The sequence below is a fragment of the Anser anser genome, assembly GCF_964211835.1.
Source record: "Anser anser genome assembly, chromosome: 1".
NCBI lineage: Eukaryota > Metazoa > Chordata > Aves > Anseriformes > Anatidae > Anser > Anser anser.
Window position 1 is genome coordinate 87,698,719 of NC_139720.1, and position 23,623 is coordinate 87,722,341.

Sequence of the window (23,623 nt, forward strand, 5' to 3'; positions counted from 1 at the left end):
GTACAACACAACTGAAGTCATGCATGTTTTGACATGGGGGACAATAAGCCTTGTTCAGCTTAAATAATTATGCATAGGTAGCATAATGCTAACACTAGCTCTTGTTTAAGAAGACAGAGGAAGAACCATCAAGACCCCATCTCTCCCACCTAAGAGGGCAGCACCCGGCCATGTTCAGTTTGAGTGCATCTACGAATGGGTGTATTAATCTCCAATGATAGATGCCAAACCTCTTACAGCTTGTTACTTTTTGCTATGTTTGCATGTACATACACTCATTAGCAAAGATTTCTAGTATCCTTGTCTCTTTTCTGCATGGCCACCGTAATCCCATAAACCAACAACTTGTAGCAAATAGTAAGGAACAGCTTCCAGGCTGCATGTTGTTTGTGTGTTCTCCACAAGTCTGTAACTTAGGCAGGTCCTATCTGCATGTCTACATGGGAATAGTTGTGGTGGATTTTCGGGTCTGGCCATAATCCCCTGTTGCAGTTGTATCCTAACGAATCATGAACAGGATTTTCAGAAGTAATTCAGTGACTTAAAAGCACCACTTTTTATTGGGTGTCAATGGGGTATGTGCTCCTGCAACATTTAGGTCCTTTAAAAGCTCTGTTCTCCAATAATATGGAAGTCCATAAGCAAACGTGTTCAGATCACTTCCTGCCTCATTTAGCAATAATTAACAAGAACACATGTGATACTGCTTTTGAGAAGTGGCTAACAATTGCATTGCCCAGAGAAGACAGCTGTAGGATCAATACAGTTCATCCTCTTTTGGTACATGAAACTATGAGGATCTGTTCAAACCTGTAATCCGAAATCCATTTTCCCCTTGGTGTGACATGGAAGATTCAATCTATCACTTTTTCTTGTTCTTGCTTGCCCGCCCCAGTAACTGTTTAAAGACAAGTCTGGGCTATGAGTACACAAAGACCTGAGTTCCTGTTTCATGGCTTTTCCCTGTCATGATGTGGCATCCCTGCAGATGTGGCCCCATCCCCATGTAGGGATGCACCACTCAAGTAAGAAGCAAGGAGGAGAGGCACATGATGCAGCAGCAGAGGCATCTGTGGTTTGAGGTAGATCCGTGTCTTTTTCTACATCCTTTCTTCTTTGCTTGTTTGTTTGCAAAATGAATCAACACTGGGATGTCACTGCATGACTCAGAACTGGAGCCACCAGTACAAGTAAATAACACTTCAGCTTTCATCATGTTCTGCCCCAGCTGAGCCTGGCCCACAAGCTTTGCTGGGGAGTCAACGAGTTGGAAGGGGAGGTTTCTTCTTGAATCGGCATCAAGGGAAGATGCAGTGTACCCAAGTCCTTGCCCTTCCAAAATGGAAATTCCACTTGCTTCCAGTGAGCCTGGAGTGGTTCACCCTGCACTGCGTTTCCCAAGGACATCAGAGGTCGTACCAGCCTCTCAGGTTGTGCTCGGCAAGGTCCCAGTTGCGTGGAGGCTCCCTGAAGGCAGAGACCTGGCCTCACTGGCTCCGTGCTCTTTCTCTGTGTGCCTCCTGTAAGGAGGAAACGTGGGGGGACCCGTCCCACAGCAGGGAAGGAGTTAAACACTTGACCAGCTGCTGTCTGTGAGGCACTGAATTCTTTCTCCGTGCAGTCCAGCAGCCAGTGCTGGGACAAGGCTATATTTAGAGAGCTGATAAAGGTTTGGTGCCGACAGTTGTCCTGCCCCTTATTGAAGAAGCCACAGAGAGAGAGGGGGCAGCTGGTTTCTCTCTCCCTCGTACTATTCCCTGCCAGGTTCCCTGCCCTACTCTCTGGGCTCCTTCGCCGTGCCCCTAACCAGGACCTGTCCCTTCATCCAGGCACAGACGGTAAGTGCCATTTCCTCACTCCCAGCCTCCCCGCTTGCTGCCCTGTGAGCAGCAGCTGCTCACACCCAGGGGGGTGGCAGTGGCTCCATTTTCATGCCCCCGGCCAAGCAATGGGCCCCGGGTGGACATGGCAGCCTCCTAGCTACAAGGACAAAGTCCTGAGGGTTAAAGCTGGCCGAAGCCGTGGCGTTGGCCTGGAGCTTGAGGAGTGTTTCGTGCTGGGGAGGTGAGGTCTCATGTTTCTTTCCCCCGACACACTTTGCGGTCCCGGTCTGGCAGTGTACAGCTCTGTCCAGAGACCGTGCACAGGGGGGATAGAGTTTCTGCCCCGCCACCCCTTCCCTCCCGGCCTCCCTGCGTGCTTAGTCACGGGCAAGAAGGGCTCCGGCACTCGCTGGGCACCAGCCAGGGAGCCGCATGAGGACATGGGATCAGCAGGCGCCCTGGCAGAGAAGTCATTATGGTCATCTCGTGGAAAGGGCTTCTCATACCGTCTCCTTGCTCGGAAAGAGCCGTGAGCCACCCCTGCTCGCCCCTGTGGCCAGGGGATGCCGCCAGCCTCGTGCCGCCCGTAACGGTGCCACATTTCGTTGTGACCCCTTCCAGCAGATCTTCCCTCAGCTGCCATGGCCAGCGGTGGAGACTCGGACAGCGAGCAGGTGGTGCCCGATGAGGAGGAGGAGGGCCCGGACGTGAAGGCAGTGCAGGCCCACTATCTCCGCAGCCCCTCGCCCAGCCGGTGAGTGTGTGTGGTGGCGGGTTGCCTGCCTTTCTGCTCCCCACAGAGGCACTCGGGTCAAGCATGTAGTCTGTCTTTCTGCCCGTTGTAAGGACCTGTGGGTGTTTTATGTCCATGTTGGGCCTTCCCTGCCCCAGAAAGTCTGAGGGTCTTGGGATCTGTCTTTGGTTCAGAGCCATCTTTAGCTACAGGCTTTGGGCACTGAACGGGAGGCTGTCACCGCATGAGCAGGAATAGAGTTGCTGCAAGCAAAACAAGCATGATTAGATGCGTTTTCTTCTAATATGAGGAAAGAAATCATCCCTTTGTACCCCTTTCCTAAAGCAAAATGCTCTGTAGGGCTTTCTGTACAAATTGAGATGCTTTAGCTGAAGGCAGGGAATAGGGATCTGTTTGAAAAGAACTCACCTCAGTGGCCTCACCAAGCAGGAGGCTGCAAAATATTTCCTATTAGTAACTGTGGGACACTGCAGGAAAATGAAGACAAAATCCTTATTTCATTTAACTACACATATTAAAAATTGTTTAGGAAGTTCACTGAGCTCACATAAAGTAAAATTAGTTGTTGATCCTCATAAATCACTCTCCTCCTGCTGACCAGTCACTCAAAATGAGCAGAAGCACCTCTTCGATTTATTGCTCTCCCTTCCCTTCCCTTCCCTTCCCTTCCCTTCCCTTCCCTTCCCTTCCCTTCCCTTCCCTTCCCTTCCCTTCCCTTCCCTTCCCTTCCCTTCCCTTCCCTTCCCTTCCCTTCCCTTCCCTTCCCTTCCCTTCCCTTCCCTTCCCTTCCCTTCCCTTCCCTTCCCTTCCCTTCCCTTCCCTTCCCTTCCCTTCCCTTCCCTTCCCTTCCCTTCCCTTCCCTTCCCTTCCCTTCCCTTCCCTTCCCTTCCCTTCCCTTCCCTTCCCTTCCCTTCCCTTCCCTTCCCTTCCCTTTCTCCCCCCTTTTTTTTCCTTGCTGTTAGTACCAAATACAGTGATGAAAATGCCAAGGTCTTCTCCAAAGTGAAACCATTGAAGCATCCAGCTGTTTTGCAGCCCCATGGATGCTTCAGGCAGCTACTGGTAAAATCTGTGGCTGTGGTGGCAGATTATCGCTGACTGTTATCTTTTTATTGAGCTTTGAAGAACCCTTTATAGTAAATGAAAATGAGCGCTGCAAATTTGTCTCAGCTCCTGTAGACGAGACTCCCCTTGCTCATCTCATAAACTGCCTAGAAGAGGTAGGAAAGGACTACTTTCAGTCACGGTTGACAAGTGCTGGAACCCAACGAGCCAACATGGATGAGCCCACTGAGCGGTTTCCAGTGCCGCTGTCTTCCATTTTGAGTATGCAGAATGAAAGCAGTTTAGCTGTCTTGCTGCATCCTGATTGCACATTAATCATCCTCCCTCTCCTGCATTAATTAAATGCAAACAGTGCATTGCAAGTACTGAAAGGCTGCGTTTCCAGATAGCTTCTCTTAGGGCAGCAACCTTGTACTAACGAACAATATAATCTTTGTGAAAGAAAATGTAGAGGGTGTACATCAGGGAAAAAGCTGGGCAAAATATTTTGTTAAGATGGTCTAAATAAGAGCAGAAGGTTTGCTTGGGCTGTATAGGTGGACCCAGATGGGAACATAGGTGTTTTCAAGACTGTGGCCCATTTTTTCCTTAACAAAAAGTTGTGTAAATCACTCTGTGTGCCAAAAAAAATATCCTCAAAGGTATTTGTGGGTTTCATAGTTGTTTTTGACCTGCAGTTAGGCAACACTGTGTGACTGGAGAGACTTAGCACAGATTCATGCTGTGAAGTAACCAGTGTACTAAGTAACTCAGGTAGAGATTCACAGATTTCAATCAGACTGCTTGTACTGCAGTTCATGATAACTCAAAGGGTGCTTGCAGACAGTTAGATAACAGAAAAAATGCCATTTTCATATCATAATTAGTTTTGAATTGCTTAATAAATTCTAGTTAGGACAATGTTTATATCTGGCTGTCAAGGTGGGAGCTACCTGTGAGATTATTCCCTATGATCCATCCCTCTCCGTCTCGAAACCAGACATTGATCCTCTCTACCCAAAACCTTCTCCACCAGCCTATTCACTTGCACCCTCTGCCCACTGCAGCTCCTCTCACCTGAGACCTGTCTCTACATCCTGCAAACACTGGATGACAGGGCATATTTAAAGCCTATAGCACCCCTCTAGAGAGCAGTGTGAGGGCTGGGAGAAAAGCTGGGGCTCCCCTTCTATCATCAGTGGATACTCTCTGCTCCAGTTCCCTCTTGCTCTCCTCTGGAATGGGTAAAAGGACTAAAGTCATAGAGATGGGATCCCAGTGGAGGGCATTTACCTAATAGGAAGTGTGGTCGGTTGGCAGGTATTCAATAATATCGGACACTGATACAGAGAGCATCTTCATGGATCCTATCCATCTGTCATCTGCTGTGGCTGCCAAACAAATAATCAATGAAGGTAAGAGGAGGAAGTGTGAAAGAAAGAAGTAAGTAATAGAGACTTGAGTTGAAGTTGTTTTGCCTTTTTCATCCAGAGACCTCAAAATGACAAAAAAATAACGCCTTTATGAGCAAAATCATGCTTGAGGCAGAGGTGAAAACCACAAAGAAACGGCAATATACAGAAAGGTTTGGTAATTTCCTTTGACGTTGTGCACTGAATCTGTGGCAGAATCGTGTACTATGGTGGTGAATACAATTTAAATGCTAGTTGCTTGCTGCAACAAGCTGTCCGCTTCCCTTCTTTTGGGGCTAGAATGAGCGTGCACTTAACTCCCAGGTCTTTGGCCAGTGTGGGTCTTTGGACTGAGAGGAGAGTGAACTATGCTCTTCCCATAACTAGCTATCTTGAGGCTATTGGATAAGCATGCACATGCATACATTGCAGACAGGACGGTGTAATGTCATTGGGAAAAAAAAGAAATCTCCAAGGGTTGTTCTGGAAACAAAGAATGTCAGGTCATACATTTGCTTTGTTTTTACATGGTTTTAGTTACATTGTCAATTTATTCCAGAACTGAAGACAAAGGACATCAAGGTAGATGCAGTGTGTCCCAGGATGTTAGAGTCTGCACAGCAGTTGATGGTGGAAGACCTGTACAACCGAGTTAAGGAAAAGATTGATGACACCAGCTTGTTTAACACACCATGTGTGATGGACTTGCAGAGGGCACTTGTGAAGGACAGGCTGGAGACCCCCAGAGACGCTGTGGATGAAGTTTGGCCTAATGTCTTCATAGCAGAAAAGTGAGCATCAGTTTTTGTCATCCTGTTGCATGAGATTCCCAGTGAAGGGTCAGATGGAACCACTGAAGGCGTAACATATATTAGATGCATCCAATACCTTTCATCCCCAGACAGCCCCAAAATGTTTTTAAAAATATGCTCACAAAGATCTGAGTGCTGGAAAGTAAATACTTGTAGAATACAATTCAGCAGCTTTCCTATGCTAGTTCGATGCTTCAGACAATTTAGGAAAGCAAAAGGGAAATGAGCCCAAATTAAATTCTTCTGATTGGAATTTGGCCCTGAAATTGAGACTAAAGTCCTTCTTATGTAAAAGAGAGTTAAAAAAGAAATTCCATAGCAAATACTGAGTGGAAATGGCTAGGTATCCTGTACCATGGCTCAGCTGGCTGAGATACTTGTGCAAGTGACCAGCACAGAATTAGATGGGGATATAGTTTAAAACATCAATAAAAATGGAGAAATAAGTAAACAACCTGAACCTAAGATGGCAGGATAATTTTAAAATCAAGCTGGAGTTGAAACTGCGCATGCTGTGAGTTAGTGCGATACTGGTGAGAGCAGGTTTTTCATTTTCTTTTCCTGGTGAGTATTGGAGAGAAATATCTGCAGAACTCTCAAAGGACCTTAAGGTCTGAGAGGAGCCGCGTATTAGATGAGTGACGCAGATTGGGAATTGGGAAGCACTTGTAGCAGACAGCTTCTTTCCCGCCTGAAATAGGTGCGCTGATATCTAACAATTTTTTTTTTCTTTTCTGAAGAAGTGTCGCAGTGAACAAAAGCCGTTTGAAGAGACTGGGGATCACACATGTCTTGAATGCAGCTCATGGTACAGGTGTATACACAGGACCAGGCTTCTACAACGGTCTGAATATCCAATACATGGGCATTGAAGTGGATGATTTTCCGGATATGGATATCTCCAAACACTTCCGTCCAGCTGCAGAGTTCCTGGATGAAGCACTGCTGACTTACAGGGGTAAGAGAAAAAGATTAAACTGGTTCAGAGTGCTTGGGAATTAATGTGTGGAAGTATTACTCAGATAAACAGCTGATGCCACATCTGTAATTGGGTAGAGGGCAGATTGATTGTTCTTTGCATACAGTTACGGTGAACGCTTCTTGCCCATTTCTGCCATGCCTCATACAAAACAGAAAGGGGGCAGACTAGTGAGAGGAGGCAGCTTGGCAATCCCTGCTGCAAGCCCCTTTTCTTTGGAATCAAACTGGGTGCAAGCCACTTGCCTCAGCTGCTTTGAAATCACCCTGCTATTGCAATGAGATGAAGCACTGCTCCAAGTTGTTATATTACTGTACGCTGTGAGTCTCAATTTTGCAAGGATGCTTCCTACAAAAAGAACAGGCTGGCTTACTAGAACAATCCAAAAAAACTGGGTTGAACCCCTGGGTGTCTGCACCCAGGCTGTTTTATAATTTGCTGGACTCCAGTTCCGTGGCAAATACTTCTGTGGGCCTCCAGTGTAGACTGGTCATTTTGTAGCATCTTCAGCAGACAATTAGAAAAATCTTTATTAAACCGAATATGAGAATGAACACCAGAATCGGTGATACTACTGTTGATTTTTTTATATGTATTAAATGCATTTAATTTCTGTAGAGAACAACAGGTTCTCTCCTAGTAGAAGTGGCAAGAAAAAAAAATGAGAAGTTTTGTTAGTTAAATTAGGATGGAGATGCGTAAGACAAGTTGAGCCAATTTTTATAGCTCACCACTACCAACAAGGGGAGGGACGCTCTACTCTTCTGTGTTCTTACTCATAACTCCCATTTCTTCTCTGGGCATATTACTGATGCTTACTTTGTGCCACTGCTGACATTCATCAACCATTCAACTCACTAATGCAGCAAAACCAACTGCCCAGCAGGGAACAGAGAGTTTCTACTGGGCTAGTGAGCTTAACCGGATCATCAAAGGGCCCAGTGAGTACCAGAGACAACACAGGGGAGGGTGCAGGGTGAAAGAAAAGTGTAGAAAGAAAGCAGAAGAATGAGATCTCCCCCTTTTGGTGAGCTGTTAGATAGGCTTTACCGGCTGTTAAAACACTGGGGAGGCATCTAGGGCTTTTGGTATGAAGAAAGGTACAAAAGATGTTGGGATTGTCGGAATAGGTACATTAAGTAAATACTTACGGTAACACATCATCAGTCAGGAAGTGGTGTTTAAACTGGCTTCATTAAGCTTCTGTGCAAACAGCACGTTGATAAATTGGTGTTTATCACACATCTGGGAACAGTAATTTCAGTTATCTGCAGTCTAGCAAAGCCTCATTTATGCTCTCTTCATATTTACAAGCTTTTCTTTAACTTCAGTTCGCTGTAAAACTAACTTTAAAAGACAATTCTTTTGTGCCGAAGCTTAGTTTTCCACAAGAGATGATTTCTGTGTAAATGGCCATGAAATACAGCAGATCCTCAGCTTTGATTCTAGCTCTTGCAGTCACTGTTTACAGAACAGTGGGTCCCAAAAATACGGAGCATCTGTATCGCTTTGTCAGAGTCAAAATCAGCTCTTCTGCTAGTTGTTTGGTCATCCTATTCCAAGATATGTTCTGGCCTCCAGCCAGTCTACATGTAACTGTCTGAGTGTACCTTCCAAACAGCAGATCAGGGCTCTGGAAAAAATATGATTAATTTAATATAAAATTGTATTTAAGTCCTATAATGTGCCTTATAGATACTAACTTATTTGCTTATCCTCCCAGTACCTTCCTGGAGGCTAGTGCTAATATCTCCTTTTTCACATATAGAGAAACTAAAGCATGGAAAGCTTAAATGTCTTGCCCCAAGTCAGCCAGGAAGTCAAGAGTTCTGCATTGCTTGTCTTTCTAATACCCGTTATAAGATTTAGATTATTTGGGGAAGTGTATAGGTGAAAATATGAATATTGTTTAGCTTGTTTTAAAATCTGCATGCCTTCTTTTGAGACTAATATTTTTTGTTCACATGTATGCAGATTTCTACTGAGATAAAACTAACAATAAATACTTACTATTGGTTTCAATCAACAAAACATATAATCTGTCTCATTTTTAACAGTATTCAGAGAATGTGTTTGTGCTGCATAACAGAACAAGCTCTCTCTATTACTGGAAATAGTTAATTAATTCTATATTCAATGTCTGTAGGAAAAATCCTTGTCAGCAGTGAAATGGGAATCAGTCGCTCAGCTGTGCTGGTGGCTGCTTACCTGATGATCTACCACCATATGACCATTCTGGAAGCTCTGATGACTCTGAGAAAGAAGCGTGCCATTTACCCGAACGATGGCTTTCTCAAACAGCTAAGGGAGCTCAATGAGCAGTTGTTGGAAGAACGAGAGTTGGATCATACCGGAGATGAAGATGTCACTCCTAGTCAAAGTCCTGTTGCCCACGCAGGGACGTCTTCCCGGCTGTCTGGAGTTGGGGACTCAGAAAGTGTCATAGGAGCCAAAGCCCACTCCATCACAGTAGAAGAAGAGGACACCAGCAGCATGCTAGGTAGTCTTAGGAGCTCTTCATCAGTGGGAAAAACCAGCTGGGCTTCGAAACACTCCACCTTCATCAGTGAGGAGGAAGAGGAACAGTTGTATGAGGAATGGAGGAAGAAAGAAGGCCTGTCTGTAAAGGAATCAACAATTAACCATGGAAGAAGAACATCTCCAGTGTTTCTGGCTCAGGAAGGGGAACAATCTGAGGAGGATGTAGAACAGAGAATCCACGACTGGCAGTGCAGAAATGAGAAATACCAAATGGGGGGTCCACCCAGGGAGGAGGATGGAGATTCCAGAATGGGAGGAAGACCTTCCCCATCGGGTGAATTTAGTGATGTTGAGAGTGTGAGCAGTTTTGAGATCCGAACCCTAAAACAACAGCTGGAAGCCAGTAGCTTTAGCAGGATGAGGAGGAGCCGCACAGACTCTGTGTCTTCCGAGAGCACCTGGGACATGTGGAACCAGAGGCTCCTGGAGATTGAGAAGGAAGCTGCTCAAAGGTATCATTCTAAGAATAAAAATACTGGGGAGAGGCGATCCTCAGAAACAGGAAGGGAGGAGAGGGATGTGGATGAGGAAAGTGTGTTTTCAGACAGTAGTTCCTTTTATAATTTCTGCCAAAAGAACAAAGACAAGTTGACTCCTCTAGAAAGGTGGAAAGTCAAGAGGATCCAGTTTGGCTTTCACAAGAAGGATTTAGAATCATCCTCATCTTCTGCACCATCTCCAGCTGAAGATGGCAGACAGGCAGATGGAGAGGAGACTGAAGGAAAGAGTTTGTCAGATATTAACCTGAGTGCTTACCAAGCTTGGAAAATGAAGCGGCAGAAGAAGGTGGGCAGTGAAAGCAAGGAGGAATTTGTGGAGTTTGCCAAAAGTGAAGATTCTGCTTCAGCTAAAAAGAAGCAGAGGCGTATAGAGCTACTTGAACGTTCAAAGAAAATCTTAGAAGAAAGCCAGTCCATGTGCAGCTGGGAGACAGACAGTACAATGAGTGGGAATATCCCACTGTCAGCTTTCTGGAGCTCAGCACCTTCTGCAAATGGTGCTGAGGATTCAGCTTCTACACTGAGCATGCAGACAAATCATTCATCTTTATCCCAGACCAGGAGCAGCACCGGGGCAATGCAGCCGAGTACACCCCTTCCCAATCTCCAAGTTGGCCCAGGTGGCACAATATCCATGGCAAGCATTCAGAACTGGATTGCTAATGTGGTCAGTGAAACCATTGCTCAAAAGCAAAATGAAATAATGATGCTGTCCCGTCCATCGTCTGCAATGGCCTCCAGCATAATGTCAGGAGACCTTGGCAGGCGTACAGATGATGATAAGGTTTCCCTTCTCAGCGCTCAGAGTGGCTCATCTCTTGCTGCCTCTCAGCTCCGCCAGCAGGACATGCAGAGGGCTGAGTCTCAGTCTGTCCTGTCTTGCAATTCCTCAGCAAGTACAAGGACAGACGGGACTGGTTCAAACATGAAGACTGTGCAAACAAGCAAACCACTGTACAGCCTCTTTGCCGATGATGTTGACCTGAAGAAGATCAGGAGGAAGGAGAAGGAGATGCAAATGGAAATGAGAGAGAAAATGTCAGATTATCAAATTGAAAAGGTGGTCAGAGACAATAAACGCAGCACTTTGTTTAAAAAAAAGGTGACCAAAGGAGAGGAAAATGAAATAGAAGATGACACAGAGAGTACAAGAAATAGCCACAGGCACCCTTTGCAAGCAGATCTTGACAGAAATGATACAATCTTTGCTCTGTCCAGTCAATCTGCAAACATAGGTGCACAAAAGTCAGAACTAGAGACTGATATTACAAAGTGGCTCAGTGGCCTGAAAGCAGAGAAAGAATCATCATATCATGATCAAAGTGAGAAGTCTAGAGAGAAATATAGCAGGTCATCCAAAGTTAGAGAGATGGATTCTGAAACATCCAGTTACAGATTCTCAAGATCCCAAAAAGAAGAGCTAGACAGCTGTTCCTCCTATGAGTCAAAAGGAGATTCACTGAGAACCATGTCAAGATTTTCCTCTGCTTCTGCAAAAGAGGACAAAAAGATGTATACATTCACAAGGTCAAGGGTCAGCGAGACAAGTTCTGGAGAAAAGAGCCCAGAGCTGCATGGTTTCAGCCAAACACCTGAACCCTCCTTTGACTCTGAATCCCCTGAACCATCTACACAGAGTCGAGTCAGATCTCATCACGTGGAGGCGTGTGAAGAGGAGGCCAGGTCAGACGTGTCAGAATTTGGAGCTAAGAGAAAGTTCACCCAGAGCTTTTCAAAATCTGAAGAGGATGGAAAGAAAGAGGCAAAAGTGGAACTAAGTGAAGAAAGATTTGCATCTAGACAGTTCTCTCAGTACAGGAGAAACATGCGGAAAGAAGAGGAAGAAGAAATGGATGATGATGCTATTATTGCTGCTTGGAGAAGCCGACTAGAAGAAACTACTGCAAAGCTCCGGCGGAGAAAGGAAGAGTGACCAAGAATCAGATTAGAGGAACACAAGCAGAGTCCCAGAGTCCCAGAATCACTCATCATTATATTTCTGATAATCCTTTGTGGTTTGTAGGGCATTTCCTGCAGATAGTTCTCTTCTTAATCAAAAGCGATAAAGGGAAGAGGTCAAGTTTTGGAAGTGTTTGTGGTTTTCAGAAAGAAGATGCTAGTATTAAATGATCAATGTAGGTAGGAACACAATGTTAGAAGCCATTAGGAGCCAGACGATGTTTCAGCAGTAAAGTCATGGTAGCATCTCAATTCAAAAGACCAATCAAATCCCATTTTGATTATTTCAATTTCCTAGTCTCGTTACAGATGGACATATTTTTTTTTTCTAGGATTTTTTTGATCATAAAAAGTAGAAGCCAGCAGCTTTTTCTAGGAACTTGAAGAATGTTCCTCTCTTAATCAGTTTTACTTTATACTGCTGAGAAGATATTGCTAGGTAGGCTCCATTTTCTACACCAGTCTTATGAATGTCTACAGAAATAAGATTGTTCTGGGGAATACATGTACTGTTTTCTTTAACTGAGTAGCTGAAGCAAAGTGAAATACTAGAAAAAAGAAAATGCCTCCTTCTTTTCAGAAGTTCAGTGCAGTAATGAATGTATTCCTGTGGTACCATCGTTCTCATTAGATGGAGTCATCTTTGCTCCAGTATGATTGGTTCCTGCTAATAACTTTGGGTCAACAAAGCAAAAATGAAGTAGTACTACCATCTGTCTAACAATTATGTTCTGATCTTGTTCAAGATTCAGAGTTAGGGCTAGGACTAGTGTTGGGTTAGGCTGGGTTTCTGGAGTACTGGCTTCAGTTTGTTGTATGTATGCAGCTTAGCCGAGTCTGTGCTTTTATATGTCTATAGTCAGATTGTCATGCCTTGATTTTCAACACGTTTGCCTTAAAAGAAGAGAGAGATACCCAAACTGACCTCATAATAAAATGATGCATAGCTGAAGTGTTGGTTGAAGGCACTGCGCAAAGACTTACCTAAGGACGAAATGTATGCCTAGAGAATGTGGTACTTTGAAGCCTGCTTTTAGGAGGTGGTAGGTTTAATTGCCGTGTGACAGTTAATGTGCTGTTTGTGAGCTAGAGACCATTTTTCAGAGTGAGAGAAGGGAGCGCAGCCTCCACGTTAACTGAATAGGCTGCAGGAATGGCCTCGGGTCTTCCGTGCCCTGCAGAGCCTTGTGCATGTGATACGTGATGGCCCTGCCGGGGCTGCCACAGCGTCACTTGCGGGGCTCATATCAAGACTCTCTGTCTTTGACACATCAAAGTACCCAATTCTTTGTCACCAATCAACTTCCTCCACCTCTCTCTTAAAAACACCTAAGCCAGTTTCTCCTCTGGAGATATTTGTTTGCTCTTCTGTACAGACCGTGCTTGTAAATAACAAAACCCTCCAGCGGAGCTGAATATAAAACAACAATGGAGGGATGATGCTACAGCGCAGCATTGCTCTCTCACGGGTAGTTTTGTCTTTCGCTTTCTCGTCATCTCTTCTCCCCCTCACTGTGAAGCTCAGAGCTCACTATTAGCATTATGCTAGCACCTCTCACTGGTTTAATTGTGTAATATAGACAGTAATCTCCACAGGGCAAGGGTCTGGTCTTTATCCTTCTCTATATGATGCCATGCACATCAGCAATGCTATCTAAATAATGGTTACTGATAACAAAATGCAGCTACCAATTTTCCTAAACTTAGAATCGTTTCTCTCAACTATAACTCACTGATTGGACATTATCCCTGCTTCTCTAAAGATAAAGATGACTTTCTGACAGCCAGGACTAGGCAAATGATAGCTGATTATTGTCAGGTGAAAGGAGTCTCGAAATCAGGTGATTGAACAATAACAGGGCTAGAAAAATAAGAAAAAGAACATATTTTACTCGTGTCAGGATTTTTTTGAGTAAACTCAGATTACATTTTTGAAGTACATAAGGAACACTGTCTTGTTAATGTTTCAGGCATCCAGGGGTGCTGCAAGGCTTATAATGCACTTCTACTACAATATAATATATAATACAATATATCCCTTACTTCTGCATACTTCCGTGAGGTTTTTCTTTAAAGTAGTGACATTTCAGGCTTTGATCCACATTCTGAGATTTTATATTGAATTTCTGCAATGTGCTAGGATAGGCATTTTCTGCTTTTCTTTACCTCTGGTAAATTTGTTCTGTGCAAAACAATTTAATGCTTATGCATAACTGGAGCTTGCTTTAATTTCAGTCTAGAAAAGGTCTTAAGCGTAAGCACGTGATCCGTCCTCTGTCTTCTCATAACAGTAAGCAGTTACTTAAGTTTTGACAGATCAAAGTGAAAGTGCGCAATACCTTCTGGCAGTGAATTTACTTTTTTATCAAAGGCTGGTTCCCTCTGAAAATCTCTCTCCCGCTTCCTAAGGCTGGCTGCTGCTCTCAACAGAAACGTCTGTCCTCTGCAGGTACTGTAGGGGGCATCTCACACTGTAAAAGATGAGCATCATATGATGTAGTAATTGGTTTCATTTTGCACTGCACAGCACAGCCTTTGTTTGGGTAGCATTTTGATTTAAACAGTAATCCAGGTCTGCTGCACAAATAAATTATTCAAGACCAAAGGGCAGAATATGGTTCTATAACAAGGCTGAGCCAAACCATCCTGATAGCGAGCTTTGACCCTTCTGGGAAAGGGTTAAGTGGGTTCTGCTGACTCACTGAGGTAGGTGGCTTATTAGTTCACTTGTCTAAAAGGGAGATAAAAATGGTTTGCCGGGGAGAAGCCATCTAGGATGCTGGCTGAGCAGTCATGAGGGAGAAGCCTTAGAAACAGCTGAACTTTATTTTCTTATTGCTTATATCCTTGTTAATAAAGCCAAACCCCCAAAGCAATAAGGGGGTGGGGATAATTTTGGACTCCATTCAGTGTATGGCCTGTGCTTGAAAGCGAGTTGGGAAAGGCTCCAGCTCACAGGTATAAATTACATGAAACAGTGACATAAAGACCTTGCATGGTGAAAATATTAAAGCATTCAGTCATAAGACCAATAACCAGGAGAGACAGAAATGAAGAGGTTGAAGGCAGGCTAGAAAGTCAGGTTTTAAGATGAGACTTTAGAAGGAGGTAGGGAATCACTGAAAGAGGAGAGGTCTGCACAGACTGTTTCAGGTGACCAGAGCTGCAGAGGGAATGGTTTTTCAGCAATGACACTGGTCTAACATTAGACTAAAAGAGTAGGTAAGTATCCAAATTTATCTGGGAAGAATTTTTCAGAAAAGATGCACTAGGACTGATATTTTTGCTCAGCCTTGCTTTGCTGCTGTAGGCAGGAGGGTGTTTTTGTGTGTGTGTGTGTGGTTCTTTTGGCATTGTATAGTGGAAGGTGAAAGTGCAAGGAGCATCCATACAGTCAGTTAAGAATATAAACACAGGAACATCAGAAAGGCTATATGGGGTCAGACCAAAGGTCCATCTGGCTCAATATCCTGTGTCTGGTGGAGACCAACAGTGAATACCTAGGGAAGAATATAAGAGCAGTGATATAAGTGATATTTCCCCAGGATGATCGCCCAGCTTACAATCATTTGCAACTCAAGGACTTCCTGAGCCAGATGTGATATTTTTGTATTTAATAGCCCTTGATAGATTTTCCTTCCATGGAGGCGCCTAATCATTTTTGAGTTATAGCCTAATAGCCTTGTACCTGTTAGCCTCCATGATCTCTCGTGGCAAGAAGTCCTGTACTTACTATGCACTGAATGCTAAACCATCTGCTTTTTTCTTTCTGTTCTGAACTTGCCACCCACCAGCCTCCTTCAATGCCAAGATACTAATCCCTGTTTAGTACCTACATGCTCCACAAGACTTTACCCACCTCTATCATTATGCCCCATCCTTACCTTACCCACCTCCATCATTACGCCCTATCCAACCCATCCCTAGCTGTCTGTTTTTCAGCCTAATCGAGCTTCTCATTCCTCATTTGAGAGCTGGTCTATGTCTCTGATTACCCTGACCACTCTCCTTTGAACCCTTTCCAGTTCTACTTTATCTTACTTGAGATGAGGGACCAAGTCCTCACACAGTATTCATGGTGCAGGTGCAGCAGGGATTTATCCTGTGGCATAATTGCCTTCTTTATTTTTCTCTTTGTTCCTTCCCTATTAACCCCTAACACTTTGCATGTTTTTTGGCCATTACTGAGCACCAAGGTGACATTTTCACGGAACTATTTATTATATCCACAAAATCTTGTTGCAGGGTGGCAATGGTCAGCTCTGAGATCAAATTTTGATCTGAGGCTAAGTTTTCTTATGTGCAATGCCTTACTTTTATTAACCTTGAACTTCATCTGCCATTTTAGTGCTCAGTCTCCTAGTCTCATTAAGTCCTGCATTTTTTCACACCTGGCCTCTCATTTATAGTATTCTGTTTCCCTAATGTCCTTTGAACAATGTAGGAAGTATTTGGGAAGCAAAGAAGTTAAGGAGGGATAGAGAGAGAAACACATTTGATGTTGGTCCGAGAGAAGTAAGAAGTAAGGAAATGATGAAAGCCGGAGAGCTTGGAGATATGAAGTATCAGAAAAGAGATGTAAAGACAATAGGCAAATTAAGGAGCAGATCTACAGTGGATGGAGAAAGCAAGATATGTATGGAAGCCCAAGAGGCTAATGCAAAATATTCATTTGTTTAGATGTGTAAAAATTTAGGGGGAAAGGTTATGGGGCAACCTGTTTGGGAAGGAAGGAGATGGTAGGATTTACAGAAACTATAAATTTGTGGGAAATGGGAAGAGGACTGTGAGAAATGGTGACAGACATCGGTGGGACTCAAATGATAAAATGACATCTGCACTAGGTTGGGAATTCAAGTGTGGAAGAAGCAAGTTTGGAAGGAGTGGAAATGTTGCCGGAAAGAATTATTCCAAATGTATCAGCTGCATTCTTCATGGTAGTACTGATAGGGGTAGGGCCATGGCCCATTTTCCCCCCTCCACTCTAGGAGTTTCAGGGCAATTTGATTTATTGCATGTGGCATTAGTATAGACTGGGTGATTTTAAAAGGCGTTTAGCACCATTTTCTTTTTATACAGCTCCTTGCGAAATGCTTACACATTAGTGTAAGCTGTAGTGGAGAGCTAGCTGAATTAATAAGACAAAAAGTTTTAGCTGGGCATGGTTATGTTGCATTGTCTGCCTTTCCTTAAAGCATTTAGCTGGAATATATTGGATATATACATTATAACATGAAAACATAGTATCCATGACCTTCCTAAATTTATAGACAAGCCAGCAGAGATGCAGAAAGCATGGGACTAATATGGTTTAGGGCTTGGAAACAGAAATTGTATGCTCATATGTTCCTGCAAAATCTCTTTGAGAGCTACCTACCTATTCTATGGAATTTCACTTGTCATTTAGAAAAGTAAAAATGTGTTAAATTTCTGGCTGTTTTAGTTGTGAAGGAACCTTCAAAAATGTGAACGATGTGTAACAAATAAACAGTTCTCTAGAGAGATGGGATCATAGCTCTGAATGGTGTGTGAATTGCCCCAGTCATCTCACCAAGGCGTTAAGTTGTTTGCCTGGGAGTAATAAGTTAAATGCCAACAAGTTTTGTTATATTGTTCTTCATGTAAAAAGTGGAGAGAGGTTTAAAGTAGGTTGTACTGAGGTTGTTCATTAGGCAACTAGCATTGCCAGTACAAGCATAATCAACCTAAATGAACACCCTCTCACTTTGCCTAACCCTATGAATGTAAATTTTTTGGACACGGAAGAATTGTATCTTTTTTTTTTTTTCTTCAGGACTGCCTTTTGCTCTTCGGTACATTTTATTGTATTCAAGAGCTGATTTCATGTCACTTCCATCTATCCCTCTGTTACAACCTTTTACTAGCTTCTGAGCTCACTGTTTTTCTGTGACTGCTGTTCCTCTACCAAAGGGTGCACACACACGCACACACACATGTATACATACACACACAGACACAAAGGGAAAACATCATTTGTGAGTCACAAAAGCAGGTAACAATATGGTTTCAGTCCTTCACAGGACCAACAAGTTAAAGAAGATTTTGGAATGTCTATGGCTCAGTATCTAGGTGTAGTGGTGCAAAAATCACCTTAGGGTTAGGAGAAGGTACAGCCTGTCTGTGCTTTGAACCTTCCCCTATGAATTGTGTTTCAAGGGGTTCTATTCGCATGGATAAAAAATGGACACAAAAAATTCGCATGGACAATCTGCAAAAATTCGCATGGACACAAAAAATGTAGCTGTTCCCACAGATGATTCATACCTAGGAAATTTCAGACAGAATGGTTAACTTTTAGTTGTGATCTGGAAGACACAAATGAGTATAATGGAAAACTAGCTTCATTGTTAACTGTGGAGAGAACAATGTCTCTCCATAATCAATCAATCAATCACTTAGTTTTTTCCAGTGCACCCTTCATGCCAACATGCCTGAATGCTTTACGGTCATTAAATTAAATCAAAGAACACACCACAAAACGGACAAGGCTAGATCAATAAATCTTAAAACCTGATTCAAACTTACCAAGGACTCTGAACAAGTAACCATGAAAGGAAGAATGATTCCATTCAGAAGGGCATGTGTGCGGGTGTAAAACTGAACCAAGACGTAGGTGATGCTAGTCAGAAAACAAAAACATTTAAAGGAACTGATCATTCTTACAGCATCACCCAACTACCACAGGATCTACCCAGAGCACACGGTCTTAGAGTCTTTTTGGACTTCTGAATGACATTGCAGAATAACTGTGGTGGTGAGGACTGTTTACAACTGACCAGACAGCTATATGCTTCAGGTTACGTACTGCCTAACTTCAAATATTCACCTGTTCATGTTCTCTGCATTTGATTCTTGCAGGGCACCGTACCAAAGAAAGATGCAGCACACACCATCTGGTATTAAACATTGTGTGACTCCACACATCTTCCTGGACCATCCTAACAATTTGATCTTTGTAATGTGTCTGTACTGAATGCAGATCCAGGCCAAGGCCTTCAGCTAGTTTGGCAGAACATCTCTTTCTCCTTGTTTGGGAGGAGAGCTTTATGAAACCACGACAGCCTTTATGAAACTACCAATTAATGTACATTTGTACATTATGTACTTTGTACATTTTGCGTGTAGAAATTTCTCACTAGCTGCCACAAGCTATGAAGGTTCATTCACAGAGCAGATAAAATGACCACAGGCCTAACTACGTCCCAAACCAAACGCAAAACCCAATTCTTCAACTTAAACTTGCCTCCCTCAATAATTTTGCAAGGCATGTGCTCCTTAGTCTGTGAATTGGATCAAAAGTATTGCCTAGAGGCAAAGGGTCAGAGGAGATTCCACACATGAAAAGCAGGAGGCCCTCAAGAGGGTGCAACCTCAGTTGCTGAACAGACACCACAAATAGGATGGATAAAAGCCCACATGAGACTCTGGTATGTGAGCAAGCAGAAGCTGACAGTTGCCCCTCAGGAATACAGTATAAAGCTCTCACTTCTGCAGGAGACGTGATCTGAAAGTCTGCTTCCTGGGAGCAAGCAGACCTGACCTGTTGCATGGTGCTGCAGTTGCATAATTTAGTAGTTGTCACGATTCATCCCAAGGTGAGTGTTCTTGGTCGGCGGTAGTAGACATATAAAATTTGTAAGTCATTAGGGATAAAAGGGCCTATGCAAGAAGAGGTCAGACATTATCCTCGTGACTGGCAGAAGGGGTCCATATTAAAACAAAGAAGGTATTTGATTTTCTTTTGAACGTGGGCAGATGATTCCGACCCACCTGCCCTTCACATGCTCTGTCTCTCCCCTTCCCATCTCCTATCTTTTGAAACAGATTTAAGTCCATCTACTTTTATATTTTCAAACAAAACTCATAAAAGGGCCATAAATATCATGACTCGCTAAAATGAAAGCTGTTTTCTTCTCTTCCCAGGAGACTCCTGCCTGAGAGAGAGACAGAAAGAGTTCACCTCTTTGAAAATTCCCCCCTCAGTTGAAGTAAAGCTGGTATCTAAGAGCAGTCTTCAAGGCTTTGTTCTTATCATCTTGACCCGGCTTTGTACCAGCTTCTCTCTGTGTTGCTGGTGGAAGTGTGAAGGACGGGGTGAGGGGAAGGAATTTTGGCCATCACTGGCAGAGCAAGGGTCATGCTTGGAGAGGGATCTCATTGTGGCTTCAGAAAGTGTTATAAACTCAGTGCACCGGCAGAAAGAATGAAGAAACTCATTCCCCTGCTGGATCAGACCAGCAATCCACCCCTTCTCTCTCTGATGTTGGCCAGAACCAGATGCATCTTAGAAGGTATAAAGAAAGCTTAAGTGGGCAATTATGGGATAACCTGCCCTGAGTCAAATTTTCTCCCCGCCTGGCCCAAAGCCCTCCTTCATCTCTCTGCCTTGGTTAGAGTTCAAGTTTCTGCCCTGAAGCATGACGGCTTCTCTCCCTTCCAAACTGCTTTTCATCCTGGCCTGTCTAATGCAACTTCCCATGACAGTGTTGTGATGGGATGTATAGGTCTTGTCCATTGAGAGTCCGTGACAGATCACAGCCTTATTGGAAAGAGAGGCAGAGAGGTGAAGAGAAGGCAAGGGAGGAGAGCATAAACTCAGATGAAATATCCATCAGGAAGATGGAAAGAAGAGTGAGTGGCTGAGAAACTAATTGCTGCCTGCTGACCTGGGCTGTGGAGATAGCTTGCAAGTGAGCATTTTTGCTTTTCAGAAATTTCAGCCTGGAGCGCACTAGGAAATTCAGCTCTTGGTTGAAGCTAGTGTTCATCAATACTTCCCCTTTTATATATATTTTTTATTACAGCTGTAGAAGTATTAGAGTAGTGCTGAGAAAACTATTCTGTTACATTCTGAGGGAGCTTTTTCCTCCACTGCAGTTCATTATTCATTTCTAAAAAGGAGTATTGGAGTAATTGGGAGCTACTAGACATTGAACACCAATGAAAAACAGGTTGTTTTTCTACTGCCTGAAAAGGATTTAGGAACCTAAAGCCAGGCATTCCTCTGTAGGACCTCATCCCCTTCGTATGAACAGGGATGGCTGCTCATATACCCCAGGTAGAGCTGAAAGCTTATCTGATGGGCCAGGGTCTCAAACAAAAAAAAAAAAAAAAAGAAATAGCAGGGTTATTAGTAAAATAATCTAAGCCAATGTGTATTTTCTCATTCAAGCTCATTTCTTCTTCACAACAAAAAGGAATCCCAATTGTGAGATAGCATCATATTGTAAACAATAGAAAAAAAAAGCAGTCTCTTGGAAAGCGTCTCCTTTGCTAAATCCTAGGGATCAGCTTAGTAAACTGTTCATTTTTGTTTGTTTGTTTGTTTTTGTATTCATCCTTCTTAACACTGGGAGCAATATTATTTTTCCCATAGGCTCACTGGAGAGGTGTCTGGGACGATTCTTTCCAGAAGTAGACCTCTGGCAGAGCTTTGCATTTTCTGCTCCCTCGGGTGACCCATGCCCAGGCTTTCTCAGTGCTAGTTAAAAGATTTCCCCCCCACTGGCTACAAGGGATGCTAGAAATGCAGGATTTTATTGCTGGCCATTTCTCATGCCAGATTTTCTCTGCTGAGCAGATACGTGGGTGAGGCTTTTACTTGAACAATCTAACAGGCAATCTGTAGCACGACAGAGCTGTTACCCTTTTAAGCTGCCATTTACAAGTTCAAACAACTAAGTATTTTCTTCTAATCCCGTAACACAGTGCCACTGCCTGGTATGGATGGGGTGATAGGAATATTATTTCTCTGGACTGATCTCATACATGTGTCCACAGCTCGGTCTGATGACAGCTATATACCATAAAATAACCCCTCACGTCATCTGCAATCTCTCTCCTCTATCCACAACTAAGTCCCCTTTATAACTCCATTTCTGCCATGATGACAACAATGTAGCTATTTCAAGTGCATAGAAATTGTGAATAACTTGCCTATTATTCTTCCTAGTCACCTTTCTCCTCATCTCTCCTTCAGTTATGAATGCCTTGGAGAAGAGAGCATCCTTGCTTAGTACCTGGAAATTCCTTAGCTCTTTGGGGGAGCTGCAGTAAATAAAAAATGATGCTAGATTCTATTTTGACTCAAAAAAAAAAAGGAAAAAAAAAGAAAAGAAAAAAAAAAAGAGCCGTGTTATGACCTGATTCAGTGTGATTATACTGTAAACAGGCCATAAACAGTCAAAGGGAAAATAACCCATAGTATTCACACCATTTAGAGACTGTGTATTGGTAATCAGTTTTCCTCCCTGCTGTTCAAAATATTTTCCAAGTGTCCCTGAAACTGCATTGGCAGCAAAATGTGGCCCAATTCAAGGGCTTTAATGCTATTGCTAAGTGGAAATGATTTTTCTCCTAGAAATTTTCAGTGAAATAGTCTCTGTTTTGCAAAAAGGAAATCATAGCTATTCCACTACAAAAGCATTAGAAAAAGGCAGAGACCATCAAAAGTATTTCCAAGAAGTCAGACCCATGTTTCCAAAAAATTTGTCCAATTAAGAAAAAAGTACTTATGTTGAATTTCAAAGACAGAGTGGCATTTCTTATGTGAAGATGTCAAATATTTTTTTTTTCAGTGTTGGTTGCTGAAGTTAATAGGGAATATACCCGTCATTTTATACATGGGGGAACAGGAACAGGTGTTTTTTTTTTTTGCTTCTAGCTCATTTTCCCCCCTTTTTTCAATAAATGTTTTACTTTCTTTGCCACGCAGAAAATGAGCATTTTAAACCAGCGGTTAACTTTACCCTTACAACCACAAACCTTCTTCATGAAGAAAACTGGGCCACCTCTGCCTATCGTGATGACCATTTCTAGCCTTGATGCAGACAGACTTATCCCTTTTGTGGGGAAGGTCTTTTTTTTTCCTGATATCCATGCTCAGCACTTCCAGATATTTCCCCTTTACGACCTCTTTTAATGTCTCGGCATCCTTTTGGACATTTCTATGTGACAGAGTAACAGCTAAGGATGTTGTTATGTACTGTTCCTCCATTAGCATCCAGAGGTTTTCACCAGGACCCGGGCTCCATTGTAATAATATTGCACACAACACAATTCAAGATGTTCTCACCCTAAAAGAGCTACAAATTAAATGAACGAAATGGGCCCAGGCTGGGAGAAAGAGGTGCATCTGAGAGTATTTGAGACCCAGAAGCTGAGCCCAACGTTGTGCAAGAATAGAGGAAGTCTGTTGGAAAAGTTCAAAGGATTGAAAATTCATCTCACTAACAAAGTCATTCTCCCTGAGCAATCACTCAGCTGTATGTGGCACAATTAAATACTCGCTGGCCTCAAGAGAGCACAAGCGTGACTCTAAACTAGTGATTAAGGCGTTCGCCGGAGAGGGGGAGACATATGTTCCAGGCCTTTTTCCAGAGAATATACAATGTGAGAGAGTTAAGGGTTCATTAGTGCAGGCTTATCCCCTCCCATGTGAGCGCTCCTGACCGCCAACCGCCAAGCCGCGCTTCATCTTTCTGGCCCAAAGACCACTGAAATAATCCATTCCAAGGGAAATAGTTGATGTGGGACTCGCTAGCAGCACCCCAGAACAGCTGATGGTGAAGGAAAAGAGCCTTCCGCGTCCACACGGACACAGATTCAGCTTCTCCTGGCATGTTAAAGCTCCATCTGCCATCTTCTGAGATGCCTGAATCCTGAGCGGGAAAAGCGCCTGCCGCCAGCTGTTGCTCACAGGCCGTGTCCTGTCTGTGGGAAAGGGTTGGAGTCAGAACCTCAGGTAGAGGTCAGGGCTGTGGGATCAGGCTGGAAAGA

At 43.4% G+C, this 23,623-nt stretch overlaps 1 protein-coding gene and 1 long non-coding RNA gene across 2 annotated transcripts in view; one reads left to right on the forward strand and one right to left on the reverse strand.

The window, feature by feature from the left end:
• The first annotated feature begins 58 nt into the window (after positions 1 to 58).
• STYXL2 (serine/threonine/tyrosine interacting like 2) lies at positions 59 to 12,773 on the forward strand. The gene is made up of 6 exons (XM_083838456.1): positions 59 to 1,838; positions 2,448 to 2,577; positions 4,942 to 5,036; positions 5,593 to 5,824; positions 6,586 to 6,803; positions 8,971 to 12,773. Exons 2-6 carry the CDS (start codon positions 2,465 to 2,467, stop codon positions 11,796 to 11,798), a joined length of 3,486 nt encoding a protein of 1,161 aa, XP_083694582.1. The 5' UTR covers positions 59 to 1,838; positions 2,448 to 2,464; the 3' UTR covers positions 11,799 to 12,773.
• Positions 5,684 to 23,623, reverse strand: part of LOC310900501 — a 29,465-nt gene continuing 11,525 nt past the window's right edge. The window contains exons 3-5 of the long non-coding RNA XR_014585159.1: positions 9,176 to 14,295; positions 7,976 to 8,457; positions 5,684 to 6,794 (exon numbers count right to left, since the gene is read on the reverse strand). This is a non-coding gene — a long non-coding RNA (uncharacterized lncRNA). The remainder of the gene's footprint in view (positions 6,795 to 7,975; positions 8,458 to 9,175; positions 14,296 to 23,623) is intronic.

Excerpts from the sequence above, each read along its gene's own strand:
- STYXL2 (XM_083838456.1), top strand. The coding sequence starts at position 2,465 with ATGGCCAGCGGTGGAGACTCGGACAGCGAGCAGGTGGTGCCCGATGAG. Across the intron at positions 5,825-6,585 it reads AATGTCTTCATAGCAGAAAA|AAGTGTCGCAGTGAACAAAA; the intron begins GTGAGCATCAGT and ends TCTTTTCTGAAG. Across the intron at positions 6,804-8,970 it reads AGCACTGCTGACTTACAGGG|GAAAAATCCTTGTCAGCAGT; the intron begins GTAAGAGAAAAA and ends CAATGTCTGTAG.